Consider the following 20,298-nt stretch of genomic DNA (forward strand, 5'->3'; position numbering starts at 1 on the left):
AGGGATAGAGAGGGCGGAAAAAGGGGAGGAGGGGTGGCATTACTGGTCAGGGATACTATTACAGCTACAGAAAGGGTGGGTAATGTAGCAGGATCCTCTTTTGAGTCAATATGGGTGGAAGTCAGGAACAGGAAGGGAGCAGTTACTCTACTGGGGGTATTCTATAGGCCCCCTGGTAGCAGCAGAGATATAGAGGAGCAGATTGGGAGGCAGATTTTGGAAAGGTGCAAAAATACCAGGGTTGTTATCATGGATGACTTTAACCTCCCTAATATTGATTGGTACCTGATTAGTTTCAAGGGTTTAGATGGGGCAGAATTTGTTAAGTGTGTCCAGGATGGATTCCTGTCACAGTATGTGGACAGGCCGACCAGGGGGAATGCCATACTAGATCTAGTACTAGGTAATGAACCGGGTCAGGTCACAGATCTCTCAGTGGGTGTGCATCTGGGGGACAGTGACCACCGCTCCCTGGCCTTTATAATTATCATGGAAAAGGATAGAATCAAAGAGGACAGGAAAATTTTTAATTGGGGAAAGGTAAATTATGAGGATATAAGGCTAGAACTTGTGGGTGTGAATTGGGATGATGTTTTTGCCGGGAAATATACTATGGACATGTGGTCGATGTTTAGAGATCTCTTGCGGGATGTAAGGGATAAATTTGTCCCGGTGAGGAAGATAAAGAATGGTAGGGTGAAGGAACCATGGGTGACAAGTGAGGTGGAAAACCTAGTCAGGTGGAAGAAGGCAGCATACATGAGGTTTAGGAAGCAAGGATCAGATGGGTCTATTGAGGAATATAGGGAAGCAAGAAAGGAGCTTAAGAAGGGGCTGAGAAGAGCAAGAAGGGGGCATGAGAAGGCATTGGCGAGTAGGGTAAAGGAAAACCCCAAGGCATTTTTCAATTATGTGAAGAAAAAAAGGATGACAGGAGTGAAGGTAGGACCGATTAGAGGTAAAGGTGGGAAGATGTGCCTGGAGGCTGTGGAAGTGAGCAAGGTCCTCAATGAATACTTCTCTTCGGTATTCACCAATGAGAGGGAACTTGATGACGGTGAGGACAATATGAGTGAGGTTGATGTTCTGGAGCATGTTGATATTAAGGGAGAGGAGGTGTTGGAGTTGTTAAAATACATTAGGACAGATAGGTCCCTGGGGCCTGATGGGATATTCCCCAGGCTGCTCCACGAGGCGAGAGAAGAGATTGCTGAGCCTCTGGCTAGGATCTTATATGTCCTCGTTGTCCACGGGAATGGTACCGGAGGATTGGAGGGAGGCGAATGTTGTCCCCTTGTTCAAAAAAGGTAGTAGGGATAGTCCGGGTGATTATAGACCAGTGAGCCTTACGTCTGTGGTGGGAAAGCTGTTGGAAAAGATTCTTAGAGATAGGATCTATAGGCATTTAGAGAATCATGGTCTGATCAAGGACAGTCAGCATGGCTTTGTGAAGGGCAGATCGTGTCTAACAAGCCTGATAGAGTTCTTTGAGGAGGTGACCAGGCATATAGATGAGGGTAGTGCAGTGGATGTGATCTATATGGATTTTAGTAAGGCATTTGACAAGGTTCCACATGGTAGGCTTATTCAGAAAGTTAGAAGGCATGGGATCCAGGGAAGTTTGGCCAGGTGGATTCAGAATTGGCTTGCCTGCAGAAGGCAGAGGGTGGTGGTGGAGGGAGTACATTCAGATTGGAGGATTGTGACTAGTGGTGTCCCACAAGGATCTGTTCTGTGACCTCTACTTTTCGTGATTTTTATTAACGACCTGGATGTTGGGGTAGAAGGGTGGGTTGGCAAGTTTGCAGACGACACAAAGGTTGGTGGTGTTGTACGTAGTGTAGAGGATTGTCAAAGATTGAAGAGAGACATTGATAGGATGCAGAAGTGGGCTGAGAAGTGGCAGATGGAGTTCAACCCGGAGAAGTGTGAGGTGGTACACTTGGAAGGACAAACTCCAAGCCAGAGTACAAAGTAAATGGCAGGATACTTGGTATTGTGGAGGAGCAGAGGGATCTCGGGGTACATGTCCACAGATCCCTGAAAGTTGCCTCACAGGTGGATAGGGTAGTTAAGAAAGCTTATGGGGTGTTAGCTTTCATAAGTCGAGGGATAGAGTTTAAGAGTCGCAATGTAATGATGCAGCTCTATAAAACTCTGGTTAGGCCACACTTGGAGTACTGTGTCCATTTCTGGTCACCTCACTATAGGAAGGATGTGGAAGCATTGGAAAGGGTACAGAGGAGATTTACCAGGATGCTGCCTGGTTTAGAAAGTATGCATTATGATCAGAGATTAAGGGAGCGAGGGCTTTACTCTTTGGAGAGAAGGAGGATGAGAGGAGACACGATAGAGGTGTACAAGATCATAAGAGGAATAGATAGAGTGGATAGCCAGCGCCTCTTCCCCAGGGCACCACTGCTCAATACAAGAGGACATGGCTTTAAGGTAAGGGGTGGGAAGTTCAAGGGGGATATTAGAGGAAGGTTTTTTACTCAAAGCGTGGTTGGTGCGTGGAATGCACTGCCTGAGTCAGTGGTGGAGGCAGATACACTAGTGAAGTTTAAGAGACTATTAGACAGGTATATGGAGGAATTTAAGTTGGGGGCTTATATGGGAGGCAGGGTTTGAGGGTCGGCACAACATTGTGGGCCGAAGGGCCTGTACTATGCTGCACTATTCTATGTTCTAGAAGAAATCCAGAGCAATGTGCACAAAATGCAGGAGGAACTCAGTAACTCAGGCAGCAGTTATAGAAATAACGGAACAGTCATCGTTTCAGGCCGAGACCCTTCTCTTCCTATATTCTGAATAGTTTTGCCCTGGCGTCTATCCAAAGCCTCAGGATGATACAGAAACATTCTTTTTTTAGATTCTTGATAATGGTTTTAATTGCAGGTATAGTTTCTCAGCAGGAACTTTGACCTGAATTGTGAAGGCTTTCTAGAAAAACAAATACTGTGTCTTACCTTTAGTCCTTTATTCCCTCTTTGTCCTCTTGGTCCTGCTTTTCCCCTCTTCCCCTAGAACAGGGAAAAGAATGTCCCCAGAATATTAACTACCATATGTTGCCAGAGAAATGTGATTTGTTTTGGTGTCGGAGGAATTTGTTGTTAGGATTGTGATGTGTACCTCTCTTCCTGGATTCCCTGGGTGCCCTGGAATTCCATCCAGCCCATTATCACCCTGAAACAGAAATAGTTGAGAGAATACCAGAACTGTTACAGCATTAGTGACACAAAGGATCCCGCAGATGCCGTAAATCTTGAGAAACACGATGCTGGACGAATTCAGCAAGTCAGGCAGCATCTATGGAGGGGAATAAACAGTCAAAGTTTTGGAAAAGGTCTCAGCCTTCCCACTCCTGTCTTAACTGGTTCAACACATGTTCTGAAACTGTACCCCTGGTTCCTGATTCCCTTGAAGGAAAGCATCTACTTTATCAAGCTCCGTTGGAAAAGTGCTTGGCTCACCACTCAGAGGAACACAAGAGACTGCAGATGCTGGATTCTGGAGAAATAAACAATCATCTGGAGGAACTCAGGGGGCAGAGTAGTGGGGAGGAATGGAATTGTCAACATTTTCGGTCAAAATCCTGAATTAGAGCTTAACTGCCTCCATTGTTCCAACATCAGGACATACAATCATACAAAAAAAAAAGCAATTTCTGAAGATACAGAGTTTTGACCAGTGGCTAATCTGGACATCGGAAGTTTGGAGAGGAGGGGACTTCAATCAGGTCATCATCCCGAGGATAAAAGGCAGGAGTGGGTCACAGCGGTGTAATAGAGCTTTGAGCAATGGCCAATCATTTGGGATGGATTAACAAATTAAGGGAAAGCAGGGGTAAGCGCAGCAGCTATCATCTTAACGGACAGAGTCAGAGTGGTGACCTTAAGGCTTTAGCTCTTCAAGGCTTCAGCAACGAGAAGCTTCACTTAGAGAAAGCAAAGGAAAGGAAACCTCAAGTTTTTTTCCTTCTCTTCTTTACACCTGCTCAGCTAGGACAGTAGAGGTGCCAGGCAGGATAGTTAAATGCACCTCTTGTGGGATGTGGGAAGGCTGGGAGATCTCCAGTAACCTTGATCACTACAACTGCAAGATGTGCGCCCAGCTGCAACTTCTAACAAACTGCATAAAGGAGTTGGAGCTGGAACTGGATGAGCACTGAATCATTTGAGAGGCTGAAGGGGTGATAGATAGGACATATGGCGAGGTAGTTACACCCAAGGTGCAGGATACAGGAAACTGGGTGACAGTCAGGAAGGGGAAAGGAGTTAAGGAGTCCGTGCAGGGTACCCCTGTGGCCATCCCCCCCAACACTTTAGATACTGTCGCGGGTGATGACCTAGCAGAGGACAATTCAAAGTGGTCTCTAGCATTGATTCTGGCTCTGTGACTCAGAAGGGAACTGGGGAGAAGAAGCACACTGTGGTGAATGGGGATTCATTAGGTAGGGGAATGGACAGGAAATTCTGTGGGCAAGAACGAGATTCCCGGTTGGTACGTTGCCTCCTGGGTTCCAGGGTTTGGGACATCTCATAGGGAGTTCAGGGAGGTGGTGCTAAGTTAAAGTCAGGACCTCCAGGGTTGTGATTTCAGGATTTCTACCAGTGCCACATGCTAGTAAGGCTAGAACTAGTGAGATTATACAGTTTAATATGTGGCTAAGGAGTTGGTGTAGGTGAGAAGGCATAAGATTTTTGGATTATTGGGCTCTTTTCCAGGGGAGGTGGGACTTGCACACAAGGGACGGTTTGCATCTGAACTGGAGGGGACTAATATCCTAGCAGGAATGTTTGTTAATGCACAGTAGTGTTTAAACTAGAGTTGTAGGAGAATGGGAACAGTCTGTGGCGAGATTGTGGAAGTAGATGTTGGTAGGTACTCAGACAAAGTTACAATAGGATTCAAAACACACATCAAAGTTGCTGGTGAACACAGCAGGCCAGGCAGCATCTCTAGGAAGAGGTACAGTCGACGTTTCAGGCCGAGACCCTTCGTCAGGACTAACTGATGGAAGAGTTAGTAAGAGATTTGAAAGTGGGAGGGGGAGGGGGAGATCCAAAATGATAGGAGAAGACAGGAGGGGGAGGGATGGAGCCAAGAGCTGGACAGGTGATAGGCAAAAGGGATATGAGAGGATCATGGGACAGGAGGTCCGGGGAGAAAGACAAAGGAGGGGGGGAACCCAGAGAATGGGCAAGGGGTATAGTCAGAGGGACAGAGGGAGAAAAAGGAAAGTGAGAGAAAGAATGTGTGTATAAAAATAAATAACGGATGGGGTACGAGGGGGAGGTGGGGCATTAGCGGAAGTTAGAGAAGTCAATGTTCATGCCATCAGGTTGGAGGCTACGCAGACAGAATATAAGGTGTTGTTCCTCCAACCTGAGTGTGGCTTCATTTTTACAGTAGAGGAGGCCATGGATACACATGTCAGAATGGGAATGGGATGTGGAATTAAAATGTGTGGCCACTGGGAAATCCTGCTTTCTCTGGCGGACAGAGAGTAGATGTTCAGCAAAGCGGTCTCCCAGTCTGCGTCGGGTCTCGCCAATATATAAAAGGCCACATTCGGAGCACCGGACGCAGTATATCACCCCAGCCGACTCAGAGGTGAAGTGTTGCCTCACCTGGAAGGACTGTTTGGGGCCCTGAATGGTGGTAAGGGAGGAAGTGTAAGGGCATGTGTAGCACTTGTTCCGCTTACAAGGATAAGTGCCAGGAGGGAGATCAGTGGGGAGGGTTGGGGGGGATGAATGGACAAGGGAGTCACGTAGGGAGCGATCCCTGTGGAAAGCAGAGAGAGAGAGGGGGAGGGAAAGATGTGCTTAGTGGTGGGATCCCGTTGGAGGTGGCAGAAGTTACGGAGAATAATATGTTGGACCCGGAGGCTGGTGGGGTGGTAGGTGAGGACCAGGGGAACCCTATTCCTAGTGGGGTGGCGGGAGGATGGAGTGAGAGCAGATGTGCATGAAATGGGGGAGATGCGTTTGAGAGCAGAGTTGATGGTGGAGGAAGGGAAGCCTCTTTCTTTAAAAAAGGAGGACATCTCCCTCTTCCTGGAATGAAAAGCTTCATCCTGAGAGCAGATGCGGCGGAGATGGAGGAATTGCGAGAAGGGGATGGAGTTTTTGCAAGAGACAGGGTGAGAAGAGGAATAGTCCAGATAGCTGTGAGAGTCAGTAGGCTTATAGTAGACATCAGTGGATAAGCTGTCTCCAGAGACAGAGACAGAAAGATCTAGAAAGGGGAGGAAGGTGTCGGAAATGGACCAGGTAAACTTGAGGGCAGGGTGAAAGTTGGAGGCAAAGATAATAAAGTCAACGAGCTCAGCATGCGTGCAGGAAGCAGCGCCAATGCAGTCGTCGATGTAGCGAATGAAAAGTGGGGGACAGATACCAGAATAAGTACGGAACATGGATTGTTCCACAAAGCCAACAAAAAGGCAGGCATAGCTAGGACCCATGCGGGTGCCCACGGCTACACCTTTAGTTTGGAGGAGGTGGGAGGAGCTGAAGTTGAAATTATTAAGAGTAAGGACTAATTCCGCTAGACGGAGCAGAGTGGTGGTAGAGGGGAACTGATTAGGTCTGGAATCCAAAAAGAAGCGGAGAGCTTTGAGACCTTCCTGATGGGGGATGGAGGTATATAGGGACTGGACATCCATGGTGAAAATAAAGCGGTGGGGGCTAAGGAACTTAAAATCATCGAAAAGTTTAAGAGCGTGAGAAGTGTCACAAACATAGGTAGGAAGGGATTGAACAAGGGGGGATAAAACCGTGTCGAGGTATGCAGAAACGCGTTCGGTGGGGCAGGAGCAAGCTGAGTCAATAGGTCGGCCAGGACAGGCAGGTTTGTAGATCTTGGGTAGGAGGTAGAAATGGGAATTGCAAGGTGTGGGAACTATAAGGTTGGTAGCAGTGGATGGGAGATCCCCTGAGCGGATAAAGTCGGTGATGGTGTGGGAGACAATTGCCCGGTGCTCCTTAGTGGGGTCACGATCGAGGGGTAAATAAGAGGAGGTATCCGCGAGTTGTCACTGTGCTTTGGCAAGGTAGAGGTCAGTACGCCAGACTACAGCAGCACCCGTCTTATCGGCTGGTTTAATAATAAGGTTAGGATTAGTGCGGAGGGTATGGAGAGCAGAGCATTCTGAAGGAGTGAGGTTGGAATGGGAACAATCCGAACCTTATTATTACCCTTACACTTCCTCCCTCACCACCATTCAGGGCCCCAGACAGTCCTTCCAGGTGAGGCGACACTTCACCTGTGAGTCGGCTGGGTGATATACTGCGTCCGGTGCTCCCGATGTGGCCTTCTATATATTGGCGAGACCCGACACAGACTGGGAGACCGCTTTGCTGAACACCTACGCTCTGTCCGCCAGAGAAAGCAGGATCTCCGAGTGGCCACACATTTTAATTCCAGTCCTATTCCCATTCTGACATGTCTATCCACGGCCTCTTCTACTGTAGAGATGAAGCCACACTCAGGTTGGAGGAACAACACCTTATATTCCGTCTGGGTAGCCTCCAACGTGATGGCGTGAACATTGACTTCTCTAACTTCCGCTAATGCCCCACCTCCCCCTCGTACCCCATCTGCTATTTATTTTTGTACACACATTCTTTCTCTCACTCTCCTTTTTCTCCCTCTGTCCCTCTGACTATACCCCTTGCCCATCCTCTGGGTCCCCCCCCCCCCTTGACTTTCTCCCTGGACCTCTTGTCCCATGATCCTCTCATATCCCCTTTGCCAATCACCTGCCCAGCTCTTGGCTCCATTCCTCCCCCTCCTGTCTTCTCCTATCATTTTGGATCTCCCCCTCCCCCTCCCACTTTCAAATCTCTTACTAACTCTTCCTTCAGTTAGTCCTGACGAAGGGTCTCGGCCTGAAACTTCGACTGTACCTCTTCCTAGAGATGCTGCCTGGCCTGCTGTGTTCACCAGCAACTTTGATGTGTGTTGCTTGAATTTCCAGCTTCTGCAGAATTCCTGTTGTTATAGGATTCAAAAGGTTGAGCATAGTGCAACAAAATCAAAAAGGGTGAATACAAGGCTGAAGCTGTTGTATTTGTATGTGCGTAGTATACGGAATAAGGTAGATGGACTTGCAGCACAGATGCAGATTGGCAGGTATGATGTTACAGGCATCTCTGAATCATGGCTGAAAGATTGTAACTGGGACATTAATGTCCAAGAATGCACATTGTATTGACAGGATAGGCAGGAAGACAGAGTTGGGTGTTGTGCAATGAATCAGAATTGATTGGAGATTGTCAGGTAAAAGAACCGTTAGGGGCAAGTGATCATAATATGACCAAATTTACCCTGAAATTTGAGAAGGAGAAGCTAAGGTCAGATGAATCAGTGTTACTGGGGAGTAAAGGGAAGTACTTTGAGGGAGGATTTGGCTAGAATTAATTGGAAAAGAACACAGGCAGGGATGACGGCAGAGCAGCAATGGCTGGAATATCTGGAAGCAACTTGGAAGGCACAGCATATACATCCCAAAGGAGAAGAAGTATTTTAAAGGAAAGGTGACATAACCGTGGCTAATAAGAGAAGTCAAAGCCAAAATAAAAGCCAAAGAGAGGGCACATAATAGAGTAAAAATTAATGGGCAGTTAGAGGATTGGGAAGCTTTGAAAAACCAACAGAAGGCAACTAAAAAGTCATTAAGAAGGTAAAGATGGAAGACGAAAGTAAGCTACCCAAAGAGGATAAAGAGGATACCAAAAGTTTCATTGGATACATAAAGTGTAAAAAGAGGTGAGAGTGGGTATCGGACCACTGGAAAACAATGCTGGAGAGGTAGTAACGGGGTACAACAAAATGGCGGACGAAATGAATAAGTATTTTGCATCAGTCTTCACTATGAAACACACTAGCGGTGTGGTGGAAGTTCCAGGTGTCAGGAGGCATGAAGTGTGTGAAGTTACCATAACTAAAGAGAAGGTCCTTGGGAAACTGAAAGGTCTTAAGGCAGATTAGTCACCTGGACCAGATGGTGTACACCCCAGAGGTTGGAAAGAGGTGGCTGAAGAGATCATGGAGGCATTAATAATGATCTTTCAAGAATCACAGCAATCTGGAATGGTTCTGTACGTCTGGAAAATTGCAAGTATCACACCACTCTTCAAGAAGGGAGAGAAGCAGAAGAAAGGAAACTATAGGCCAGTCAGTCTGACCTCAGTGGTTGGGAAGGTGTTGCTGTCGATTATTAAGGAAGATGTCTCAGGGTACTTGAAGGCACATGATAAAGCAAGCGGCAGTCAGCATGGTTTCCTCAAGAGAAAATCTTGACCTGACAAATCAGTAGGAATTCTTTGAAGAAATAACAAGCAGGATAGACAAAGGAGAATCAGTTGATGTTGTGTACTTGGATTTTCAGAAGTCTTTTGACAAAGTGCCACACATGAGGTTGCTTAACAAGCTTTGAGCCCATGGTATTACAGGAAAGATTCTAGCATGGATAAAGCAGTGGCTCCTTAGCAGCAGGCAAAGAGTGGGAATCAAGAGAGCCTTTTCTGGTTGATTTTCAGTGACTAGTGGTGCTCCATGGGGGTCTGTGTTGGGACAAGTTCTTTTTACATAACATGTTAATGATTTGGATGATGGAATTGTTGGCTTTGTTGCAAAGTTTGCAGATGATATGAAGGTAAGTGAAGAGCAGGTAGTTTTGAGGAAGCAGAGAGGCTACAGAAGGACAGACAGATACAGAGAATGGGCAAAAATATGACAGATGGAATGCAATGTTGGGAAGAGTATTCACTAGGATTCAGAAGAATGAGGGGTGACCTATCGAATTATGAAAAGCCTTGATGGAGTGGATGTGGAGAGGATGTTTACTGTGGTGGGAGAGCCTAAGACCAAAGGACACAGCCTCAGAATAGAGGGGCGTTCTTTTAGAACGGAGATGAGGAGGAATTTCTTCAACTAGAGAGTGGTGAATCTGTGGAATTCTTTGCTGCAGGAAGTTATGGAGACCAAGTCCTTATGTATATTTAAGGCAGAGGTTGATAGGTTCTTCACTGGTCAGGGTATGAAGGGATATGGAGAGAAGGCAGGAGACTGGGGCTGAGAGGAAAATTGGATCAGCCATGATGAAATGGCAGAGCAGATACGATGGGCCAAATGGCCTAATTCTGCTCCTATATCTTATATTCCAATATGCCACTGAGCAAATTACTTTAGCTGAGTACAGATGATTTGATCTTGTGGCCCTTGCTACTATCTGCTGATTAATCAGAAATATCTACCATAATCAGCCTGGAAGCTTTTATTTATTAACAGACCAGAAGCTGAGAAGGAACCGCCTGAACTACAGAAAGTGATGCTGTTCTATCATTACCTACTCTGCTGCTCCGTACTTTAATTTATGGTTAACTTTAGAATTTAATACTTTCTCAATTCTTTCACCATTCTGCGCTGTGTCGAACTGGTCCTATTGACACGTCAGCTGACTCATCACAAAGGCAGCATGGCAGCATCTCTAGGGAGCCTGAGGAGATCTGGGACGTCACCAAACACCAGCACCTTTCTACAGGTGCACGGCGAACAGCATTCTGACTGGTTGTAACACTGCCTGGAATGGAGGCTCCAATGTACAGAATTGAAAGGGGCTGCAGACGGTTGTAGGTTCAACCAGTTCCATCACCTACCATCGAGGACATCTTCAAAAGGCAGTATCTCCAGAAGGCGGCACCCATCACTAAGGAACCTCAGCATCTGGAACGTGCCTGCTTCTTGTTACTACCATCGGCGAGGGGGTACAGGAGCTTGAAGATCCACCCTCAGCATTTTAGGAACATCTTCTTCCCCTCTACCATCAGATTAAACCAGGAACACTACCTTGTTATCCCTCTTTTGCACTCTGAATTTATTTATTGTAATGTACAGTATTTTTTATATTTTGCCCTGTATTGCTGCTTTCTTTTTTTGTAATTTATTTTTTACTGAATTTCATCATCAAACAAACATTTCCATAAGATGTATTTCAGATACCGTACATACATATCATATAATCATATTTGTCACAAATCTCCACATAATATTTATCTGAGCTATACACTTATAGAAAGGAGAGGAAAGAAGGAACAATCGAAAGAAGAAAACTATGTACAGAGTAGGGAGTGATCTTTTTTTTAACAACATATTCATTGATTGTGAGAATAAAATCAGGCCTATGAGGTGTTATGTAGTTAAACCATTTTTTCCAGTATGAATAAAATTGTTCCAACTTATGATTAACAGATGCTGTTATCTTCTCCATTTTGTAAATATCCATTGTAATTTCCATCCATACATTTAAAGTTGGGCTCTCCTGTGATAATCATTTCCTGGTAAGGGTCTTTTTACCAGCCACCAGCAGTACATTCATTAAATACTTATCTCTTTTCATCCATTCTTGAGGTATACACCCAAAATGTATGGTCTTACTCTCTAAGGGTATTTCACATTTAAATGTCCATAACCCTCCATTCTCTGCCTTAGAGCCTATTGAATACCTCAATCATATTAGTTTACACCACCATCCCTGGCAGTGTGTTCCAGGCACCCACATCTCTCTGTGTAGAAAGAAAAGGACCAACAAATCTTTTTTGAGCTTACCTCCTCTCATCCTAAATGCATGCTGTGTGGTATGAGACATTTCGATCCAAGGAAACAGATAGTGTCAGTCTCCTCTATTTATGCCTCTCATAATCTTATAAACCTCTATTAGGTCTCCCCTCAGCCTCCCTGCTCCAGAGAAAACAACTCAATCTTGCACAAACTTTCCTTCTAGCACATGCCCTCTAACCCAGGCAGCATCCTAGTAAACCTCTTCCGCACCCTCTCCAAAGCCTCAACGTCCTACCTATAGTGGGGTGACCAGAACTGAATGCAGTACTCCAATGCAACCATACCAGAGTTTTATAAAACTACAGTATAACTTCCCAAAAGTAGAACTCAAAGCCTCAACCACCATTCGTGACTAAATGGTTCAACCATTCTTTGAAATTACTTCACCTTTTCTCCTTTGACCCCTTTCTTGCCTTCAGAACCTTCTTGGCCTCTTGGACCCTGAAGGTGGAAACAAAGTACGTTTAAAATATGGCAGGGAAAAGGGTATTTATGCCTTAGCTTAGAAAAAGGAATTAGTATTTACCATTCTGCCTGGATGTCCATCTTCACCCTGTGGTCCTTGCTCACCAGTAGGACCCTAATTGGATAGATTGGAGTGAATTGGATAGATTTCCAATTGTAAATTCATAATGAAGGCAGGGAAAATTGTAAAATACTATGTATTTTACAATTTTAGTTGTGCCAAAGATTTAATGTCATCACCTACCTTCATTCCTGTTTTCCCTGTTGGACCTCGTTCTCTAGATACTCCATCTGGTCCCTAAAAGTATGAATTTTGTTAGTCAATTACTCTAGGTGTAGACTGAAATTAATGAAACTAAATTAAAGTACATAACCACACTGGGCCCCTGTACACCTGGAATACTGTGCACAGGTCTGGCCTCCCTAGGCAAGGAAGAATAGACTCAATGGAGTGAAGCCAACATTCAGCAGATGGACTTCTGAGGTGCAGATTGTTGTTCTATGAGTAGAAATGAAGGTAAATGGACCCATACTAGGCTTAGAGGTGATTTCACAGAATTCCATACATTTCTGATAGGCTTCGCAAGGTTGATGCAGGGATGATATGACAATTGGCTAGAACGTCTAGAACCAGGGGACACAGTTTCGAAAATAAAGGATAAAACCTGAGATAAGATTAAAAGTCTTCACCCAGAGGGCAGTGACTCTCTGGAATGTATGACATGAGAGGACTCTGGAGATTAGTTGCCAATGTATTCAGGACAAGGTCCATAGATTTTTAGGTGTTACAGGACTCAAATGGTAAAATGAGGAAAGGAGAATGATCTTATTGAATGGCAAGGTAGGCATGAGACTACCTCTGTTGTTTGGATAGCTGAACAGGAAGGAGGATGCATAAGTGGTGGAGAAAGGAATGAAAGATTCTGATGGTGGGACAACAGAGGCTCAGGTGGAAGTTAAAAACATCATCAATTCATAGAGTGGTACAGAACAAAATAGAAACTCTGATTGAGGTCACTTGGGCTCTTCAGCTGTATGTGTAGGACGCCGATTACAATCTGGGGACTTTGAGGAGAATGTGTAAACCCTGGACTGCTCTTCTGAGTAAATTACTTTGAATAACCCAAATAAACAGTTTGCCTTCTACGAGGAAATCTGCAGATGCTGGAATTTCAAGCAACACACATAAAAGTTGCTGGTGAACGCAGCAGGCCAGGCAGCATCTCTAGGAAGAGTACCTTCCTAGAGATGCTGCCTGGCCTGCTGCGTTCACCAGCAACTTTTATGTGTGTTACTCTGCCTTCTACAAGGGTTTCTAAGACAAGGGTCTACGTTGACAATGTTTCACACACAATGGATTTTATATCTGAATAGATCCGTTGAACACACTAGAATTGAATTTGTAGCCAATTTTGTTTTACACTCAAATAATTAGAAATCATTACAGACATTGCACTTATCCTGAAAATCAAATGCTTTCAATCTGTTTAGTAAAGGATGTCAAGATTTTGCAGAACGACAGATGTAAATCATTTCACTTCCTCAAAGTTGATAGGGAACTCGAGTATCAGCTTGGAATGGAAAGGCAGATGACTCACCATGGGTCCGGGTTCGCCCTTGGGACCACTCTCACCCTTCACTCCCTTAAGTCCGAGGTCACCCTTGGGGCCTGGGGAGCCTTTTGATCCCATGGAACCTGATGGACCCTGTATCATATGATTTTAACCAAAGGTGTGTAAGAACATATAGGAACGCAATAATTTGAAGTAGTATATCAGTACATTATCCATCTCATATCTGCCCATTAATTGCATTGTATAATGTTGTTTTTCCCAGTTGAAGATTGATATTTTCTAGAGTGAAGAACAATGGCAACAATTTTCCATATCAATCTGTATTTCTTAAAAAGTTAAACTGTGTAATTTATGTTGTGAATCCAATCCAATTCCATGTCAGTAACACCTAAGGTGCCCTGATTCCCACTACAATGCTAGCTTGGAGCATTGCAGCAGACCCGGGACATGTAATGCACAACAAGGTCCACCTTCTACAGTGGTGACTGGAGGATGGGCCTGCAGCAGGAAAGTAATATCCTTATCTCACCCACTTGGCCGTATCATCTCTGACCCTGACCCTGAGAGTTTCCTCCTTTGTTGCTGATCCTCCTTGCTCCCAGTATCTGATCCCCTCCCTCCTTCACTCCTATTCCAACAAAAGCAAGCCTGACCTTTAAACTACGTGAAAGGAGTCATAAAGGAGCAACTGAATCATACATTACTGGCTCCATGCGTCCAGTGTACTAATGTTTGCTCATTCTAAATTGCAATGTTCTGGGTGTTACTAGTTCTAGAGGTGCAATGTCCCAGGTTTTGCTCTTTCTAGGTGTGCAACATTGTACCTACTGTTGGTTCTCAATGTGCAATCTTCTATGTGCTGATTGGACTAGTTGTGCAATATTCATTGTGCTTCTGATTCCAGGTGTGCAATGTACAAAGTGTTGCGGGTTCTAGTTGTAAAATGCTCCTGGTGTTGCTGGTTCTAGCAGGACAATGTTGTAAGTGTTGTTGTTTCTAGGTGTACAATGCTCTAGGTGTACAGTACTCTAGGTTAAACTGGTTCAAGATGTACAATACTCCAGGTGTTGCTGGTTCTAGATGAACAATGCCTTAAGTGTTGTTGGTTCTTGGTGTACAGTGCTCTAGTTGTTGCTGGTTCTAAATGTACAATGCTCTAGGTGTTGCTAGTTCAAGATGTACAATGCTCAAAGTGTTGCTGGTTCTAGGGGTATAATGCTCTAGGTGTACAATGAGTCCAGTTTGGGGATTGACGTTCTATAGCTCAGCAATGCTGCTCAGAATAAGGCGTCAGCCATCCTGGACCCAGAGAGAAAGTATTTCTTCACCCAGATGGCAGCAATTATTTGGAATTTTCTGCACAAGTAGGTTCAGTTTCTTTGTAGATTCAAGATTAGATTGATAGGTTTTTAGTCGTTAATGGAGACAAGGACCCAGTGCGGGAAAGTGGTGCTGAGATACAAGATCAGCCAAATGGAAACTGGATTGTGGGATTTTCCAGGTATGTGAGTCAGCTCTTCTTCAGGGAGGAAGCAGAGGGACAAATCTTGCCGTGGTGTTCAAGCGTCTGCCTTCAAAAGGTAAACTCATCCTGACTGAACAATACTTCCCAACTGTTATCATCTACACCATTCCCCTTCTGTCTGTCCCCTCCCACGGTCATTAACCGACTGCTGTGGTGAAACAACAAATCCATTTTAGGAGACAGCAAAGTGTTAAACTTTCTGTGCTGACACCCAGGGCAGGTTCTGGGCATCGCATTCATTACCCCACTTTCACAAAGACCCCTGCTGAAAATCAATGTGAAAACTGCTTTAGCATTCTCACTTTCTGAACAATGACATATACTTACAGTGGACCCAGGACTGCCAAATTCTCCTGCATCTCCCTTCTCACCAGCTAATCCCTAGAGTTTTGAAGAAAAATATTAAACAGATGGCAAAGGTTCACTTTGCATGCTTTACATTTTTTAAAGCAAGTTTACTTTATATCTTGGTAATAGTATATTATTGTTGGAATTGGTATATTATTGTTACGTGTACTGTGATACAGCGAAGAGCGTGTCTTGAATACTGTTCATATAGATCAAGTTATTGCACAGTGGATTGAGGCAGAACAAGCTAAAACAATAACAATGCAGAATAAAGTGTCGTCGTTACAGAAAGTGCAGTGCAGGTAAACATTAGAGTGCAAGATCATAATGAGGTACCTATCCAGGAGTCTCTTAAAAGACCCTATCGTATCCGCCTCCACCACCATCACCGGCGGCCCATTCCACCCACTCACCACTCTCTGTGTAAAAAAACTTAGCCCTGACATTTCCTCTGTACCTGCTTCCAAGCACCTTAAAACTGTGCCCACTCGTGCTAGCCATCTCAGCCCTGGGAAAAAAAGCCTCTGACTATCCACACGATCAATGCCTCTCATCAGTCATGTTTAAAATGAAGACAATTACTTGGATTTTGCAGGTTTGCCTTACATGGTTGACTCTTGACTAGAAAGACTCTTAGATAGGCACGTGGATGTAAGAAGAATTATATGTTATGGCCTTTGTAGGAGGAAAGGATTAGACTGATCGTGGAGAAATTAATATATAAAGGTTGGCAGAACATTGTGGATGGAAAAGCTCATACTGTGCTGTACTGTTTGGTGTTCGATGTTCTGGACTATTGATGAGCTGTATGGTCACAGATATGGGTTAGTGTATGGTCAAAGACTAGGATCATGGTTAGTATATATCATAAAGTCATAGAGCCATACACTACAGACAGAACATAGAACACAGAACACTACAGCACAGTATAGACCCTTCGGCCTACAATGTTGTGCTGATTTTTTTAACCTGCTAAGATGAATATAACCCTACCCTCTGATATAGCCCTCCATTTTTCTATCATCCATGTGCCTAACTGAGAGTTTCATAAATGCCCTAATGTGTCTGCTTCAACCACCACTCCTGACAGGGAGTTCCACTCACCCACCACTCTCTGTGTAAAGAACTTACCGCTGACATCCCCCTTATACTTTGGTCCAGTCACATTAAAATTCCGCCCCCTCGTACTAACCATTTCCACCCTGGGAGAAGGTCTCCAGCTGTCCACTCAGTCTATACTTCTTATCATTTTGTACGTCTCTCATATTGTCACCTCTCATCCTCCTCTGCTCCAAAAAGAAAAGCCCTAGCTCACTAAAACTATCGTCATAAGACATACCCTCTAATCCCGGCAGCATCCTGGTAAATCTCCTTTGCACCCTCTCTAAAGCTTCCACATCCTTCCTGTAATGAGGCGACCAGAATTGAACACAATATTCCAAGTGCGGTCTAACCAGGGTTATACAACAGCAACATTACCTCCCGTCTCTTGAACTCAATCCCTTGACTAACAAAGGGATTCTGCAGAATACCACTGGTCACCGAACTCCAGCCGGAATATGCACCACCCTCACTCTGCCTTTGATCAGCAAGCCGATGTTGCAGTTCTATAAAGCCCTGGTTTGACCACATTTGGAATATTGTGTTCATTTCTGATCAGCTCACTATAGGAAGGAAGTAGTCAGGAATCCCCAGATCCTATGCCTCCTGACTTTCTAAATAAGCCTACCATGGGGAACCTTTTCAAATGCCTCACTAAAATCCATATACACCATAATAACTACTAGGTCTTTATCAATGTGCTTCTTTACATTTTCAAAGAATAAAATCAGGCCTGTGAGGCAGGATCTCTACCTCACAAACCATGCTGACTATCTCTAATCAGACTATGTTTCTCAAAATGTATGTAAATCCTGTCTCCAAAAACCTTCCACAATAATTTACCCAGTACTAAAGCAAGTCTCACTGGTCTGTAATTCCCAGGGAAATCCCTACTCCCTTTCTTGAACAAAGTAAGAACATTTGCCAGCCTCCAGTCATGTTCTAGATCTACTCCTGTAGCCAGCGATGATGCAAACATCATTGCCAAAGGCACAGCAATCTCTTCCCTCACTTCCCGTAGTAACCTGTCTGGCCCTGAAAAGTTCCTGCACCATAAAACATACCAGCAGAATTCAGCCATTCAGCCCATGAAGCCTGCTCTGCCATTTAATCATGGCTGATTTATTATCTCTCTCAACCTCATTCTCCTGCCTTCTCCCCATGGCCTCTGACACCCTTACTAACCTAGAACCAATCTCCACTTTAAATACCCTCAATGACTTGGCCTCCACAGCTACCTGTGGTAATGAATTCCACAGACTCACCACACTCAGGCTAAAGAAATTCCTCCTCATTTCTTTTCTAAAGGCACGTCTTTCTTTTCTGAGGCTTTGCCCTCTGCTCCTAGACTCTCCCACTAAAGGAAACATCCTCTTCACATCCATTCTTTCTAGGCCTTTCAATGTTCAGTAGGATTCAACGAGATTCCCCCTCATTCTTATAAACTCCAGCCAGAATAGCCCAGAGTCATCAAACATTTGTCATACGCTAACCCTGTCATTTCTTCTTTCTTTAGAGGAGATTCACAAGAATTTTCACAATGCTCACAATGCTCCAAAAGTGGTCTGGTCGAAGCCTTCTCAAGCCTCAGCATTATATCATTGCTTTTACATTCTAGTCCTCCCAAAATGAATGCTAACGTTGCATTTGCCTTCCTTCCCATTGACTCAACCTCCAATATAACCTGAAGGAAATCCTGCGTGGGAACACCCAAGACCCTTTGTACTTCCAATTTCTGAATTTGCTCCCCATAAATAGTCTTAATTTTTATTCCTTCTATCAAAGTGCAGGACCATACACTTCCCTACACTATATTGCATCTGCAGATTCTTTACCCAGTCTTCTAATCTGTCTAATTCCTTCCGCAGAATTCCTGCTTCCTCAATACTGCCTGCCACTCCACCTATTCTTGTATCGTCCGCAAACTTGGCCACAAAGCCAATAATTCCATCATCCAAATCATCGACACAGAACACGAAAAGAAGCAGTCCCAGTACCGACCCCCGTGGAACAGCAGCAGCCAACCGGAAAAGGCCTCCTTTATTCCCACTCTGCTTCCTGCCAGTCAGCCTATCTTCTGTCCATGCTAGTATCTTTCCTGTAATACCACGGGCTCCTATTTTATTTAGCAGCTTCGTGTTTGACACCTTGTCAAAGGCTTTCTGAAATCCAAATAACTAACATCCACCTATTCTCCTGTGTCTATCCTGCCTGTTGTTTCCTCAAAGAATTCCAATGGGTTTATCAGGCAAGATTTCCATTTAAGGAAACCATGCTGACTACAGTCTGTTTTATCACGAGCCTCCGAGCCACCCAAAACCTCATGCTTAAGAATATATTTCAACATCTTCTCAACCACTAAGGTCAGGCTAACTGGTCTATAATTTCCTGTCTTTTGCCTCCCTCCCTTCTTAAGAGTGGAGTGACGTTTGCAAATGTCCAGTCCTTTGGGGACATTCCAGAATCTAGTGATTCTTGAATGATCACTATTAATACCTCCACAATCTTTTCAGTTACCTCTTTCAGAGCCCTGGGTTGTTGTCCATCTGGTCAAGGTTCAGGTTCCCAGTCACCTTCTCCATAGCAATAACAGCTACACTCACTTCTGATCCCTGACACTCTCAAATATCTGGACTATTGCTAGTGTCTTCAACAGTGAAGGCAGCCACAAAATACTTATTGAGCTCGTCTGCCATTGCTTTGTCCCCTCAGCATAATTTTCCAGCAGTCTGATATCCACTCTTCCCTCTCCTTTACTCTTTGTACATCTGATAAAACTTTTGGTATTTTTTAATATACTATTGGCTACCTTACCTTCATAAATTATCTTTTCTCTCCTTTTTGCATTTTTTAGTTGTCTTATGCTAGTTTTTAAAAGCTTTTCAATTGTCTAGCTTCCCACTATTTTTTTTGCTATATTATATGCCCTCTCTTGTGCTTTTATGCTGTCTTTCACTTCTGTTGTCAGCCACGGTTGTTTCATCCTCCCGCAAGAATACGTCCTCTTTCCTAATGATGTCATGTTCTAGTTTTACGCTATTCTCACAAATGTCAATGTCTCTCTCATTGATGAATACTGAAGCAAAGTATTCATTAACCTCCTTTACCTCCTCCGACTCCAGGTATGTTTCCTCTTCTACCCTACACTACCCTCACTCTAATCATCCTCTTGTTCTTCGTGTGTAGATCCCCTCGGGGTTTTCCTTAATGTTATTCACCAATTCCTTCTCATGCTCCTGTTCTAGCTCTCCTAAGTCCATTCTTCAGCTCCTTCCTGACAACCTTGTAATTCTCTAGAGCCCTGTCTGATCCTTGTTTCCTAAACCATAAGTCAGTTTCTTACTTACTCTTGACTAGATGTTCCACAACACTTGTTCCTCCACAGTACCATCCTTTCCTTGCCTCAATGGTGTAGGCCCTTTGTTCCACCGAGTATATGGCGACCACAATGCCCACCAATAGCTGCTTTCCGGCAATATTTCTCTTTGCACTGTACCTCCATGTACCTATCTAAGTGATTTTAAAATGATACTATAATACCTTCCTCAACCACCTCCCTGTACTCACCACCCGATGCATGAAAATGTTGCCCCTCAGGTCCTTTTTAAATATTTCCCCCTTACACTGAAACCTATGGCCCCCTGGTTTTGGTCTCCC

The 20,298-nt window shown here is 44.4% G+C and overlaps 1 protein-coding gene across 1 annotated transcript in view; it reads right to left on the reverse strand.

Moving 5' to 3' along the window:
- Positions 1-12,204, reverse strand: part of LOC140186098 (uncharacterized) — a 61,229-nt gene extending 49,025 nt beyond the window's left edge. Inside the window, exons 1-4 of the mRNA XM_072239972.1 lie at positions 12,155-12,204; positions 12,016-12,069; positions 3,133-3,186; positions 2,970-3,023 (exon numbers count right to left, since the gene is read on the reverse strand). Coding sequence (XP_072096073.1) covers positions 2,970-3,023; positions 3,133-3,186; positions 12,016-12,069; positions 12,155-12,157 — 165 coding nt within the window. The 5' untranslated portion in view covers positions 12,158-12,204. The remainder of the gene's footprint in view (positions 1-2,969; positions 3,024-3,132; positions 3,187-12,015; positions 12,070-12,154) is intronic.
- Positions 12,205-20,298: the final 8,094 nt, after the last annotated feature.

This window comes from Mobula birostris, chromosome 22 (assembly GCF_030028105.1).
Source record: "Mobula birostris isolate sMobBir1 chromosome 22, sMobBir1.hap1, whole genome shotgun sequence".
In the NCBI taxonomy this organism is placed as follows: Eukaryota; Metazoa; Chordata; class Chondrichthyes; order Myliobatiformes; family Myliobatidae; genus Mobula; species Mobula birostris.